Below are 15,383 nucleotides of genomic sequence, written 5' to 3'. Positions count from 1 at the left end.
CTCCACTATCATAAGAGTAAATTCAACTGGCGTGCAAAATATCAGGCGTGCTGGATAAACCGCCAGTTTGGTGCGTGAGAGGCCGCGCGGAGCACTCCAGCAGACGCACGAAAGTTAGGCGTGCGAAAAAAATTGGCCCGCGCGCGGGAAAATGCGGCAGCGCGTGCAGTAGTTTTGGCACGCGACGCCCAGCGAGCTGGTTAAAAGCCGCGCACCGGCGCCCCCAACCGCCACGATTTCCCTCCCGCCGCGACTTCTTCCTCGCCTCTTCCAGCACCCTGCTGCCACCGCGCCTTCTCCCTCGCCCCACCGCCGCCGCGCCTTCTCCCGTCCCGCCTCTTCCAGCGCCCGCCATGCCGCCACGCCCCTGGAGCAGCTCGGGCTTCCGCGATGCCCGACTCTGCCCCTCTGGCGTGTATTACGCGAAGATCCGCTCCGGCGATACACGCCTCGGGCTCGGAACATTAGAGACCGTCCACCAGGCCGCCCGCACGTATGACGCGACGGCGTGGCGCCTCGGGCGACCACGATCGCAGAATAACTTCTCCGACATGCGGACACGCGAGCAGGTGCAGGAACTCGCACCTCCCCGCGACTAATTACCAACAAGCTAGTTGCAAAAAATGGACAAGGACTTGCTTTGCCAGTTGCCATGGTCGTCGACAAGGACGTTCACTAGGCAGGCACCAGCAAGTTTAATCCCCCCGTCTGCAAAACATAGTAGTACGTTCCAACAACCATGCGCACCACAAGGCCGAGGATGATGTCTCACCGGCTCGTCCTGTCCGTGGCCATCGTCGCGGCCCTGCTTGTGCCCGGCGCCACGGGATACCCGTGGAAGGACTGCGGCGACGGCCAATTCGCGGCCGGCAGCAAGTACCTGGCCAACATCAACCTCCTCGCGGCCTCGCTCCCCAAGAACGCCGCGGTGTCCCCGGACCTCTTCGCCACCGCCGAGGCCGGCGCCGCCCCGGACAAGGTCTGGGCCCTCGCGCTCTGCCGCGGCGACGCTAACGCCACGTCCTGCCTCAGCTGCCTCGCCCAGGCCTTCCGGGACCAGGGTTTTGGATTTCGGTTTGCAGAATTTTTCGCCCCAGGGCGAAATGGCCGAAAATCGGGTTTTCAGAAAAATTTCGGGAAACTTCAGACGAAAAGCACAAACCAAAATTTGAATTTTGGGACGAAAAATGACCGAAATTTGAACGAAATTGACCGAAATTTGCCCAGAAATTTGAAATAGCCACAAGAAAACATGTACAAGCAAAATATAGAATCACAAAGCAGCAATTTACATGTTATACCAGATTAGAACTCCATCTCAATGGTAAACATCGGTTCAGAGCATGATATAACATCCAGTAGTCCAGATCTACTCAATAGGCTAGTTAACAGTCCATATTAGCCCAAGGTACACACATAACAGTGCATATTAGAACTTCAAATTACAGTCCAAAATACCCACACACCAATCCCTACTACGAGTCCAAAATACACACACAATAGTCCAGATTCACAATCCACAAGTCATAGAGCAGAAGTAATCGAAGTTCAAACCAGCGCCTCCAAAACACATCAGGTAGACTTCAATTTTCTTCCAGTCTTCAGTCTTGCATGAAACAAAAATGCAAATATGGTCAGAGGCTTCATAAATATTGCAATACAAAACATCAGTTATGTGTACATGAAACAAAAATGTCTAGCATTACAAATTATATAAACGGCATGGATGCTAGCATTGCAAAGTATGTCCAGGCAGTAAGCTTCTACCATGTTATTTATTACTAACGCAAAAACATGAGTGCAGTATGAAGAAAAATATACAACCAGAAGCTAGCTCATATAAGAAAAAGTAACTTGTTACCTAATAGTAAAGGGAGTTGACGTCCTTGACCTTCTTGGCTTGCCGTCCAGATCTACGATTCACCATATTTTCATCCCTTGTTACCTCAATATCATTCACTTGGCTTCGTGCATCTTTTTCAGCTTGTCTTGGCAAACCTTCTCCATCAGATTCATAATCCTCTTCTTGGCCATCATCACCATCATCAATGTCCATGGATCCATTCGCTTCATCATCATCCTCACTGCTAATGAACTCATCCTCCTCATCTTCACGTACCCTCTTTCCTTTCCTGCTAATTTCCTTCCTTCCAAGATGAGAGGCTTTCCTCCTTGAGTTAAGGCGACGTATTTCCTCCAACACAGCAGTAGCAGCATCAGATCCATCAAGGACTATATGCTCTTCATCCTCGTTCAGCCACTCCATCATTGGGTTTGATTCGTCATGCATAACTGTATCCATCATCACTGCACATGGATCAATTTCCTTCTCCCTATAACTCAGCTTCACAATATCTTCATCTTCTTCAGCACGTAACTACAATGTATAAAAACAGAACCCAAGATTTAGCAAAGTAAATACTTGTAGCATAGCTAAGTTGAGACTTTATGCATAGACCATGGCAAACATACCTTCAGGTTGTAGCGTACAGAAACACTTTTGTGAAGCTTGCAGTATAGAAGGCGATTTCTTTGCTTCGTGTGGACCAAGGCAAAAGCAGTCCAATTCCTCTCACAGCCACTTGAAGAGACACACTGTGAAACAATTCTCAATGCCCACTTCTGCAAATTAGGAACTTCCCCTCCAAACTGGAACCACCACTCAGCTGCATGGTTAAAACAAAGTTAGAGATGCTGAAATGAAGTTGCAACATGAGGCAATAGAGCTAATCAATGGAGATAAGTATCGTGGTTTACTTGGTGCCATTCTTTCTGCGGAAGAGCGTGCCAAACTATGCCTAAACCTCCCACGACATTCCCTATAAGTGCTGATTTCATTGATAGCCAAAAGAGCGCTCTCAGGGTCTGCTATCTTCTCGATGACATCCGTTAGTGCAGAAGCATATTCTGGAAGGTTGCTCAAATTCACCCGATAATGTGTGAACGGATCAAGGACAGCAGCTGTATAAGAAAAGGAGAATCAAGAGAAGTTAATAACCATAAGAAAAAAGCAACAAAATTTCAGTTTCATTAACTTAGTATCTACCTGCAACCATTAGTGTCTCATTTTGCATATCTTCCATCCTCGGGGACACCTTGCTCATGACTCTATCTAACATCTGTGACCCACCACCAAGATGAGAACTCATCTTTTGTATGGCTGTCATCATAGTCTTCTTGAAACCAGATAGAGTACATTTCTTTTGTGTATCAGCATATCTGAGGGCTACATAGAGTGGCTCAAGCAAATCAAGAACCCATTCTAAGGCTGTCCACCACATGTTACTGGATAGCAACTCTTCAGCAAACACATGGTCCGCATCATTCTTCCAAATACTGTTCTTCCAGTCGTCGGACACCATCCATTTCCTAAATTTATCTTTCTTCTCCAAATAACTCTCAAGGAACATAAACACAGTTCCAAACCGGGTGGCATTCGGTTTAATCAACTCACCACCAACGTTCTTCCTCATGCTATCATGTAGGTTGTTGTGATTATAAAAAAACCTACAGATTTGCTTGGCACTTTTGACTATCACATCAACCTCAGGAAACTTACCTATGTCTTTAAGCATTAGATTAACCGTGTGGGCTGCACATGGCTGCCAAACAATATGACTGAATTCTGGTTGTTCAACAAGAGTTTTACAAGCTTTCTTGTAATTTGAGCCATTATCAGTAACAATCTGAACTACATTTTCGTGGCCTATATCTTCAACAACAACCTGTTTAATCTCTCTATAGAGAAATTCTGCAACGTAGACAAAGTACTCTATTATAAACGTTTGGCTTCCTCAACTTGAAATGCATCATGATATCAAATAAAAACAGAACAAATATGCTAGAATTAATAACAAAACAGAAATATAGAGCATCATAGTAGAAAGAATTGCAATAGTCATAATTAACCAGAAATAACCCTTTCTCAAAAAATCTAACCTGAATTTTGAGACTGGCCAGAAGCATCAATGGATTTATGGAAGAACATCCGTGTATTGCAATAGACCATGAAATTGATAAGACTCATGCCAGTAGGCCTAGTCCAGGAGTCACACATAACAGTTACACCATAGTTCTTCCAATCTTGCTTGAATAGCTTCAGCCACTCTCGAGACTCTTCATAATTTTTGTCTAAATACTTCCCATCAATCTCTTTTCCAGTTGGAATAGGAGCAGCACCAAGATTTTGAGTGATCTTCATGGCAGCCTGAAAATATTGACAGTCAGCTTTTCGACCAGCGATGTCATTTGCATGAAAAAACTTCGCCAAGCTTGGCCAACAGCATCCCTTGAGCTGCTATCCATAGCAGTGCTGATCTTGGGTTGCATTGATACTTTGTTGCTCGACAATTGCTTGTCAAAGTAGGCTGTGATACTCTGTTTCCCAAGGGAAACGCGAACACCACCGCCACTACCACGCCTCCTCTCAACTGCACGAGATACATTCCTGTAAAACATAAGTAAAAAAAGTTCAACTCAATATGTATGATGATATCAAGTAAAGCAAGAGTAAGGCATAATACAAAGAACTCTAAATGCATCATGATATAAAGTAAAACCAGAATAAGACAAAATAAAGTAAAAACAGAACATTCCTGTCTCTTAGTGACTCCCGTAGTGCCATATGAATTTCTTCATCTTTATCATCATCAATATTTATCACACCATTTCTCTGGTACATCTCATCCATCAACTCACGTTCAAATCTAAGCTTACGACTTTCCTTCTCCCTCTTCTTTTTCCTCATCTCAAGCACGGCCTTCCTCATTATATCATGCACATTTCTTGGAACATTTGGGCACTCCTTCACTTCACCTACTATCTTGCCAAGATGCTCTTTGAAGCGGGTTGCACCTCCTCCAGAATTCTTCATGTTGCAATACCGACAATGAAATCCTCCTCCGTGCTTGGGGCCATGGTTCCACACATGATGTATGTCGTTGGTCTTAAGTCCTGCATTTCAAAATGCAAGCACCATGTTAACAATGAAACGAATAAACCACTCTTGTAATAGGCAAAAACAATGCATACATTGCATAGGCAAAAACAGAATTAAACAACTAAACAAAAATAGACAGAACAGAATTAAGCACAAGTAAAAAATGCATTGGCAAAAACAGAACTAAGCAAGCAAATGGAATTAGATTTCCACAAAATATGCGTAGGTAAAATCAGCATTAAAAAACTAAACAAAACTAGAATAAGTACAAGTAGTGCTAGTAAGAAATTACAGAACAGGTAGAATTAAAATCATTTAGGTGCTTCACAAATTACAGGGGTAAAACATAGGGAACAAAGAGAAATACAAAAAGCAAGAGTAACACGGTATCAACCTTTAAAAGGTGCCTCTCTTGTTGCTGAACCATTCCTGATCAGACCATCATCTTCATCGTCTAAGTTGACAGTATCACTCCTTCTAGCATCGATGCCTACCCTCTTACGAGAGGAGCCTATAAAATACCGGTGTTAGTTTTCATCAAGAAGAACTTTTACAAGCTATAGCTTACATAAGCTAGAATTAAACATCTACGTAGCATAAGCTAGCATAAACTACGCAAGAAGATCTACTGATTCAAATTAGGACGGCCGGCCGGAAAGTAAAACTGCTACAAAAGCTAGCAACCACATGTATTATGTAATCTATCTACAAACTATATGCTAACGCAAATGCTAAATAAACATGCACGCACAGTAAGGCTGAAAGGCTCACCTTGCCCAGCTTGTGCATCGGCAGCTCCAAAGCCGCTGCCCAAGTCCAGCCCCATATTCGGCCGGACGTGGCCACGCCCCATGGCTCCCTCATTGTCGACCCAGTCGCCCCGTGACCTCGATCTTCTATGGCTGCCACCGCCAACTGGGTCGCCGGCCGGACGGCTGCTGTCGAGAAAGCCTTCCTCATCCATGGTCGCGGATGGAAGAAGGGGAGAACGGACTATGGGGAGGGACAGGGAGTGGTGATCTCTCGAGGCGACGGGGAGGAGGGAGATGGGCAGAGACGGCGCCGCGCCCCCGCCTCACTCGGCTTCGTTGTCTGCAGCCGCCGCACAGAGGAGTGGAGAGTGGAGAAAATGAAATTAGGGCTACGGTAGGGTTTGGTTTGAGCTTTTATAGCACAAGGTTCTATCTATGGGCTGTACTGGACCATGGGCCGGGCTGGAAATTCAAACGAGGCCGAATTTTTTTGACCGGATTGAACATTTACCGGGCCCAACCGAAATGGGCGGATTTCGGCCACTTTTCGGTTTTTCGGTCCGAAATCCAAAACCCTGTCCGGGACCTGCCCAACGTGTGCGACTATAGCAAGGTGGCCACCATGTACTACGACTCGTGCACGCTCCACTACTCCAACGCCTCCCGGGACCCGGCGCCGGTGGCGGCGCGGACGTATAGGTACTGGGAGAGCACAAATGTCACGTCCGAGCAGGCCCTGTTCAACAGCCTCGTGGCCAGGCTCGTGAACGCCACCGCGGACTACGCCGCGTACAACTCCACACGCCGGTACGCCTCCGGGGAGGCCGACTTCGACCGGGAGTTTCCCAAGATCTACAGCTGGGGGCAGTGCACGCCCGACCTCACCGGGCCGCAGTGCCGACAGTGCCTCGCCAAGAACACGGTGCTGCTGCCGGAGTATTTCGTGGACAGCACAGGAGCCAGAGCTCTGCAGGTCAGGTGCAGCTTCCGGTACCAGACCTATTCCTTCTTTGATGGCCCTGTCATGGTGCGGCTGCCAGCACCATCATCGAGCACCCAAGCACCCGCGCCTGCTCCTGCGCCTGTTGCGGTACCCACGGGTTTGACGCCGAAGCCGGCGACGGCATCCACAAAAGGTGAGCTTTAATTTTCACCCTACCATGCTTGCATTTGCCTTGCCAACGATTTAGCACAGTGATTGACAACAAACCATTCAGTGTCAAACTTTGCCAAATTTTGAAGCACGCTAATAACTTTTCTGTACCTACCTTCTAACAAAAAGGAGCCATGTGGAAAATACTGTCGAGTTAGAGGGCCTAGAGAAAAAAAGTTTAAGTTTACAAACCAAGTGAGATAGCAACCCAAATTTTGAGAGAAATATGGAAAAAAAAAACAGTTTTGCTAGAACTCATCTAGATGAGATATAATTTGGTCTCATTCACCTTTTATAGCCATTGGATGTGATGCTATAAGATGCGTGTATGCTGACGTGGGTTGTATCTATTCTTGTTTCCAAAGTGAATGAGACCAAATTATATCTCATTTAGATGAGTTCTAGGTACTCCCAAAAAAAATCCCTTTTCTAACACATGTTTTCCATTTGAGCTGACATTTTTATTGTACATTGCTCAATTCACAGGTAGAAAATACAGTGTCCCTGGCATTGTTCTTATTATTCTGCTGCCTACTGTAGCTGCCATAAACCTTGTGGCTTGCTTCTTTTTCTGGAGAAGGAAGCGGCCACTAGCAAAAACAAAACAGTCAGGTATGTGCAAAATTCACCAATTTACAACGGGAAATATTTCAAAGGACCGAAAACGACCTTGACCATGTACTCGATCGTTGTGACATTGTTATCCACCATTAAACAGATCCCAGTTATTTCGCCGACGAGGAGGACAATGAAAGTGTAGACTCGATGTTGATTGACATTTCAACCTTGCGAGTTGCAACCGGGAATTTTGCAGATAGCAACAAGCTTGGTGATGGCGGATTTGGTGCCGTGTACAAGGTGCTAAATAGACATATTTCTACTAAAATTGCCAACCATATTGAGATTTTGTTAATTGAGCTTAACTTTGGTTCAATCTTTTAGGGTATTCTTCCAGACGGTGACGAAATAGCAGTGAAGAGACTATCAAAGAGCTCAACACAAGGAGTAGAGGAGCTCAAAAATGAACTCTCTTTGGTTGCAAAGCTTAGGCACAAGAACCTTGTCACACTTCTTGGCGTCTGCTTGGAGCAACAAGAGAGGCTGCTTGTCTACGAGTTCGTTCCTAACCGAAGCCTCGACCTCTTCCTTTTCGGTACTTACAACTGAAGCATGCTCAAGTCAATTATGGCCTCCTTCTCGCTACATATTCAACATTAATATATTCTATGTCCATTTAATTTAATAATAATAAGCAGATGCTGAGAAACATGTAGAACTGGATTGGGAAAAGAGGTACAAGATCATTAATGGAATTGCTCGAGGATTGCAATACCTCCATGAAGACTCCCAGCTCAGAGTGGTCCACCGTGATCTCAAAACTAGCAACATATTGCTTGACAAAGATATGAATCCGAAGATATCAGATTTTGGAATTGCGAGACTATTTGGGCAAGATCAGACCCATGGAATAACGAAACATGTCGTCGGCACATAGTAAGTACTATAACACTTATATCTGGCTAATCCAAGTGGTATGTTGCTTAATAATCTAGTGGTAAGTGGCTAAATATAGTGTACCCCACCATGTTCTTACAGCGGATATATGGCACCGGAGTACGTGATGTGTGGGAACTACTCTGTGAAATCTGATTCATTCAGCTTCGGCGTCATGGTTCTTGAGATTGTGACGGGAAGGAAGAACAATGACTACAATAATTCTGAGAAATCTCAAGATCTTCTGAATGTGGTATGTGCTTGTTGTTCGAATATCTAATCACCATTATTACTAGAGAACAACGTGTTAACCACTTAGTTGACCATAGTTTTTTTCTAACGAGGCAAAAATTTATCCATTTCATTAATTAAGAAGAGAGCTTTCCGATTAATTAGAGGAAAAACTGGTGAAAACATGCACTTCGACTTTTAAGCTCATGGCTTCCAAAAATGGTGCAGATGTGGGACCGTTGGATGGCCACAACAGTGTTGGACATGATGGATCCGTGCATGAACACCAGCTTCTCAGAGAGCTGCGTGCTAAGATGCATCCATATAGGGCTTCTGTGTGTTCAAGAAAACCCGGCTGATCGACCACTTATGTCGTCTGTGGTCATGATGCTCGGAAGCGATACCGTGCCTCTCTCTGCCCCATCTAAGCCGGCGTTCTACACCAAGGAGGCTAGCGACAACTTGGGCATCGCGTCAACTTAGCACAATTAACATGTTCTTGAGTTGAAAATTAAAGAGGTCGACTCTCTGAGCAGTTTTAACACAGGCCCTCTTACCTTCTCTTTTACTAAAGTGTATAACAGACCTGAGCTATTGATTTTATTAAATATTGATTCTGAATAACTTTTACTTTCTTACTTCCGATGTGAAAAGAAGAGGTTAGAGGGGCCATGTTAAAATTGCTCCCCCACAACCATGCTCAGCCTACCCGGCGAGACAAACCAGTCCATTGGCTCCACCACAATCCTCGACGCGCCAGTTTTCCACGAGTGGGTCATCGAGTGGAAATCAAACGACGAGCGAGTCAAAGTTGATGAGCCGCCCGCGCAAGTGGCAAAGCCGTCCGTGTCAAAGTTAAGCATCTTATTATGTGAAGACCAGGTACCGGCTAAAGAATTAGTAATCCATTGTTCGGCAAGATGCGCAGCCGTGCCCGTGGTCTAGTGGACAACGTAGGATGTGACTTGTTTTAACAATGATTCGGCCGTTTCTGCATAGATGGCCAAAACGGAACGCAGCAACTTGCGTCGCGGTGTCGTATGGGTCGTCGCCGGTGAGCTCCAGACAAAGATGATTTCTAAACACTTGTGAAAAGATTTGGTTGACGGATGATTTCGTAGCCGCCTGCCTTTAGGACTTTGACCGCATGCGTCTCCGCTCTGCGTCTACACGTACGATGACACCGAATGCCACTTGGGAATTCCATGGTTTCCTCGCGCCCCGGCTCGTCCGGCAGACTAGGTGGACTCCAAAGTCCAAGCTCAGTGGTATGGCTAGATAGCCACTAGCAGCACGTCGGGTCTATGGCCGTGGACAGACATCCATCACCTAAAATCAACGCGTTATCATATTGGGCTGATTGTCTAATAATCATCCGTATGATGATCGCAGTCAAAAAGAAAACGTTATAGTAAAGTCGCCGTACCTCCCATGAACTGCAAAATAAATCGAGCATGCTGACCTTCATATTTGGAGGTTGGGGCGAGTGGCCTTCATAAAGTCTGCTTTTCACCCAGAAGAGCGTCAATTTTTTTGAAGGACATTTCATTGAATTGATATATTGAGGTGATACAACTGTATTGAAACTTGAAAGAATGTATAGCCTCTGATAGTTTGATGGACACAACCAACAAGTCTCTTGAAATAGGCTTTCACCCCGCTTTATATATAAAGCAACGAACCAAAATATACGGCCGAACGATACAATATGATGGGGAGGTCCCCTTACGAAGCAGATAAAAAAGATACAGCATGAGCCTAGAACATGCTAACACCTCGCCGAGGCCCGAACACAGACCCCTGAGCTCAATGAAAACTCCCCCAAGAGGGTGAAGGCGCGAAGCGTCACCGCTGCCGAGTCTGAGAACAGACAAAGGTTTTCACCGTGAGCCCTGGCACAGAGACGAGATCCACGATGCCGTCTTCAAGAAGCAAGCTGTACCCACGGGCGTCGCCCACGCCAGCGCCAAAAGCACGGAGCTTTCACTTGGACACACGCCTGCACCACCAAGAGGAGTCTCGACCATGACCTCAACGAGGGTCAGCTTGTCCATCCCAGATCAGGGCACTGCCAGGGCAAGTATGAACCTCCCGCCGCTACCTCCCTGGTCGCCCACACGACCGAGAGATGAAGCCACCACTGTTACCACGAAGCATGTCGGAAAGCCAACCGTGGAGCCCACCATCCGGGACCGCCATCCCGGCATCCATGCCACTGGGAACCGCCGATCATCCACGTCTCGACCACCCAACCACAGTAGTAAGAGTGAAAGGGGCCACCTTTCACTCCCAGCATGCCATCAGCCACCGGGTTTGGGTCGGCACCTCCATAGTAGGAAACGTCCATGCCTGTGTCCCTAACCGGTCCTGGTGGACCGGGAGGGGGGGGGGACAACCCAGACCCAGTGACTGCCGACGGCTATCGCCGAGCATGCTCGAACGCCGCCAAGTCCATGGTCATTGGCATCGATCCGTACGATGAAACAGCAACGCCCGGAGGGCAACCCTCGGACTGACGCCACAACAAGCACCAAGCAAGAGGGGCACAACACAAAGGCATCCAACGCGGACCAAGTCAACCCCCCATAGCAGAGCACCGCCGGCCGTCGTCCACCACCACAAACCAGATCTGCGTCGCCCGCTGAACGTCAGCTACCTGGATCACACCGCCGCCCAACCAAGACAACCGTGTCGCCCCAACACCTCCACGAGCACCTCCTGGACTGCACCTGCCTACCCGGAGCGCCCGCTTCGACCTGCCTCGGGCCCAAATCCGGCACAAAAATAATCATCGTTTTACAGCAAAAATATACTAGAAGATACACCATTTGTCGAACCAAATAGTCATTAGATCTACAATATTTTTTTGTCGATGATGCCAAATGTTGTATCAGTTGAAAATTACATGACTTAAATACACTAATCTTATACTTGATTCAAATTTTCTAACGTAGAGACATATATATTATAACGTGGAAACATATATATTATCACTAGTGGGAGGGGGTACTACCTCCCTTTTAACCATGCCATGTGTACTTACAGATGATAATTATGTGAGAGATCATTAAACGGGGTAAAAACTGGCAAACTATTCCCTAAATGGTGTAAGAACCAGCAAAACTTTCGCGAAATAGAATAGTCTGAGTTAAAAACTGTTAATGAGAAAATTTGTGCATAAAATGTTAAAGCAAAGGAAATTAAAGGTGAAGCTGCTATACGCAAACGTTGAGAAATTAAACGTGGCCCGAGTTGCGTGAGTGGATGGCGGCTTCAGTGCCAACTGCCAATCGCCATGGTCGGCAACTTGCTATTAAATTTTCCCCGTTTTCAGAAGCAGCTACCTTTGCTCGTCCACCGTGCTGCTCTTCTCAATGGCGGCCCACCGTCTCGCCCTGTCTGTGCTCGTCCTTGCCGTCTTACTGCTCGCGCACGGCGGCCACGTCGCAGGAGAGCCGTGGCCACTGTGCGGCGACGGCGGCGAATTCGACGACAAGAGCCAGTACCAGGCCAACCTCAACCTCACCGCCGCCGCGCTCCCCAAGAACGCGTCGGCGTCGCCCAACCTCTTCGCCACCGCCGAGGCCGGCGCCGTCCCGGAGAAGGTCACGGCCCTCGCGCTCTGCCGCGGTGACGCCAGCTCCAGGGCCTGCTCCAGCTGCCTCGTCAACGCCTTCGCCAACCTCCAGAACGTCTGCCCCGGCTCCAAGGACGCCGTCATCTACTACGACGCCTGCATGCTCCGCTACTCCGACGTCCAGTTCCTCCCCGCCGACGACTCCGGCCCCATGGGCCTGGACCTCAGCATCACGGTCCGCAACTCGGGGAACGCCACGTCGGAGCCGGGACGGTACCAGCGCACCGTGGCCACGCTCCTGAACGCCACCGCCGACTACGCCGCGTACAACTCCACGCGGCGGTACGCCACCGGCCAAGCCGACCTGGACCGGGAGTTCCCCAAGGTGTACAGCTGGGCGCAGTGCACCCCGGACCTGACGCCGGGCCGGTGCCGGGACTGCCTCGCCCAGATCTTAGCTCAGCTGCCGTTGCAGTTCATGGACAGTATCGGCGGCAGGCTTCTTGCTCCCCGATGCAGCTTCCGCTACGAGACCAAGCCCTTCATGAATGGCCCGGTGATCGTGAAGCTGCCGGCGCGATCTGGAGCGCCGGCGCCGGCCGTAGTGCCCATGGCTCCTGCATCGGCGACATCAGAGGGTGAGTGTTTAACTTCTCATGTGCTACTCTCCTTTCGCTGTGCATCCCCTCTGCTCTTCTTCCTCTGCTTTCCTCTACTCTACTCGCCTTCTCCGGCCGCTCAAACTTCAATTTTGTGAAACCTCTTATTGAACTCAAATATAGTTACCTGACACGACACACGAGTTATCTTAAATTGCCAAATTCACAGGGAGAAAGTACAGTGCTCCTGGCATGGTACTTATAATTCTGTTGCCCACGATAGCAGCCATAAACCTCGTCGCTTGGCTCTTTACATTGAGGAGGAGGCGGCGCCAGGCATTCACAAAGGCAAAGCAACCAGGTATACATGTCAGTTTGTCAGGCAAAACTCTCCAGCTACAGTGTCAGAGCCTAAAATGAAACAAACAAACATTTTATGCACTTATGTCAGTGACATCGGCATCTATTTTATATTAAAACAGATCAAAATTATTCCATCGATGAAGCGCAAGACATCGAAAGTGTAGAGTCAATGTTAATTGACATTTCAACTTTGCGAGCGGCAACCAAGGATTTTGCGGAGAACAACAAACTTGGTGAAGGCGGATTTGGCCCCGTGTTCAAGGTACTGAACTATCCTATATATCTTGAAGCCAGCAGGCAATTATGCATAACATTGAAAATTTTGTGGTTTAGCTAAAGCTTTCATACAATTTATTCAGGGTACTCTCTTGAACGGCGATGAGATCGCTGTGAAGAGACTCTCCAAGAGCTCAACGCAAGGGGTGGAGGAGCTCAAGAATGAGCTCGCCTTGGTTGCAAAGCTGAAGCACAAGAACCTTGTAAGACTGGTCGGCGTCTGCTTGGAGCAACAAGAGAGGCTGCTCATCTATGAGTTTGTTCCTAACCGAAGCCTCGATCTGATCCTTTTCGGTAACTAGTCCAGCCATGATTCTATTCTCCGTTTTCTCCACAGATTGAAATAAGAATGTAACATCACACTGATCTTAATACTTTTTTCTAATTATTTTGATGAAAAAGCAGATGAAGAGAAACGTCAGCAACTGGATTGGGAAACAAGGTGCAAGATCATAAACGGAGTCGCTCGAGGCTTGCAGTACCTCCATGAAGACTCTCAGCTCAAAGTAGTCCATCGTGACCTCAAAGCGAGCAATGTCTTGCTAGACATGAACATGAACCCCAAGATTTCAGATTTTGGCCTCGCCAAAATTTTCGGGAGAGACCAGACACAGGGCGTGACGAACCGCATCGTCGGCACACAGTAAGTAGTAGCATGTAAGACAGTAAGTTTTCCAGCAGTAGGTAGCTCACTATGAGCTCTTCTCATTGGTTGTTTAGTGGATACATGGCGCCCGAGTACGTGATGCGCGGGAACTACTCTGCGAAATCAGACACGTTCAGCTTTGGCGTATTGCAACTCCCAACAATCTCAGGATCTCCTGACGACCGTACGTGCTTGTTATCTGAATGTCTGACTAACTAACCTGCAGGCTGCAGTGCAGTTTGGCTCATCGATCCTACAAATCGTGCAGGTATGGGAGCATTGGACGGCTGGAACAGTACTGGAGATGCTAGACCCGTGCATGAACAAGAGCTTCTCGGAGAGCGATGCGCTGAGGTGCATCCATGTCGGGCTTCTCTGCATCCAGGGCAACCCAACAGACCGGCCGATGATGTCCACGGTGGCCATGATGCTCGGCAGCGACACATTCTCTCTCCCGGCTCCCTCCAAGCCGGCGTTCTACTCTAGAAACGCCGGCGCCAATTCAAGCACCGGGTCAAGCGTCTCGATCCCGTCAGTGCAGGCCCGATCATAGAGTTTACTTAATAGTTCGCTTGCCGATTAACGTTCAACCGTAAAAAGGGGGTGTGCACACACTTCTACTCCCTCCGTTCCAAATTACTCGTCCTGGTTTTAGTTCAAATTTGAGCTAAAACTACGACGAGTAATTTGGAACAGAGGGAGTAGCTATCATGGTAGTCTTCCATACCTATGAGGAATAAATGATTGCTAATCAGCAACTGATCATTTTAGTTCTCATTTGCGAGAAATCATTTTAATTTGGACAACTACCATAGTTTTGTTCCCCTAAGGACATCTTGACCTCCGACTCGCAAATTTTCTCCCACATCCGTTTGCTGACAGGGGACCAATCTGCAAACATGTACGTGGGAGCCGGCCATCCAACGTTGCTTGCATACATCCGGCCTCCCTAATATATTTTTAGGTCCACACATTTAAATAGCTGCATACATAGACTACACACATTCAAATGTTCAAATGCAGTAGTAGTTTAAATTTAAAAAAATCAAATATTACATTTCAACATTGTTGTCCCCGTTAACCGCTCACATATGCTCAATCGAAACTTCATATTGCTCCTCATGAGTTGGTCGATGCCGAATTTCTTAATGCATTCGAATAAACTCTTCAAATATGACCGAATTCTGCTCTGAAAGTTCGACAGGATCACCCATGTTCTCAAATTCTAATGCTTTAAAAAAGCGCTCACACTCAGCCGGCTCCTTCTGCTAGGCTGCTAGTTATGACCTGTTTCCTCCTTGCCCTTGTCCACAAAATGTCCCCAAATCACGCCGCACCCGCTGCCGCACCTCG

At 47.4% G+C, this 15,383-nt stretch overlaps 3 protein-coding genes and 1 pseudogene across 3 annotated transcripts; 2 read left to right on the top strand and 2 right to left on the bottom strand.

Annotated features, from left to right (window-relative positions):
- The first annotated feature begins 739 nt into the window (after positions 1-739).
- On the top strand, positions 740-9,052 carry LOC123148566 (cysteine-rich receptor-like protein kinase 6). Its single transcript, XM_044568005.1, has 8 exons — positions 740-1,049; positions 6,270-6,827; positions 7,331-7,456; positions 7,563-7,702; positions 7,787-7,997; positions 8,101-8,338; positions 8,441-8,591; positions 8,798-9,052. Exons 1-8 carry the CDS (start codon positions 740-742, stop codon positions 9,050-9,052), a joined length of 1,989 nt encoding a protein of 662 aa, XP_044423940.1.
- On the bottom strand, positions 1,254-4,435 carry LOC123148577 (uncharacterized). The gene is made up of 6 exons (XM_044568016.1): positions 3,940-4,435; positions 3,047-3,751; positions 2,758-2,961; positions 2,473-2,666; positions 1,862-2,377; positions 1,254-1,606 (listed from the first exon to the last, which is right to left on the bottom strand). The coding sequence occupies exons 1-5, from the start codon at positions 4,199-4,201 to the stop codon at positions 1,862-1,864; spliced, it is 1,881 nt and encodes a 626-aa protein (XP_044423951.1). The 5' UTR covers positions 4,202-4,435; the 3' UTR covers positions 1,254-1,606.
- On the bottom strand, positions 4,526-6,086 carry LOC123148585 (uncharacterized). Its single transcript, XM_044568030.1, has 3 exons — positions 5,711-6,086; positions 5,334-5,450; positions 4,526-4,953 (listed from the first exon to the last, which is right to left on the bottom strand). Exons 1-3 carry the CDS (start codon positions 5,901-5,903, stop codon positions 4,541-4,543), a joined length of 723 nt encoding a protein of 240 aa, XP_044423965.1. The 5' UTR covers positions 5,904-6,086; the 3' UTR covers positions 4,526-4,540.
- A 2,798-nt stretch (positions 9,053-11,850) lies between the features above and the next one.
- LOC123148559 (cysteine-rich receptor-like protein kinase 6) lies at positions 11,851-14,969 on the top strand (annotated as a pseudogene).
- The last annotated feature ends 414 nt before the right edge of the window (positions 14,970-15,383 follow it).

Source organism: Triticum aestivum, chromosome 1B, assembly GCF_018294505.1.
Source record: "Triticum aestivum cultivar Chinese Spring chromosome 1B, IWGSC CS RefSeq v2.1, whole genome shotgun sequence".
Lineage (NCBI taxonomy): Eukaryota > Viridiplantae > Streptophyta > Magnoliopsida > Poales > Poaceae > Triticum > Triticum aestivum.
This window is presented reverse-complemented; position numbering and strand designations above follow the sequence as displayed.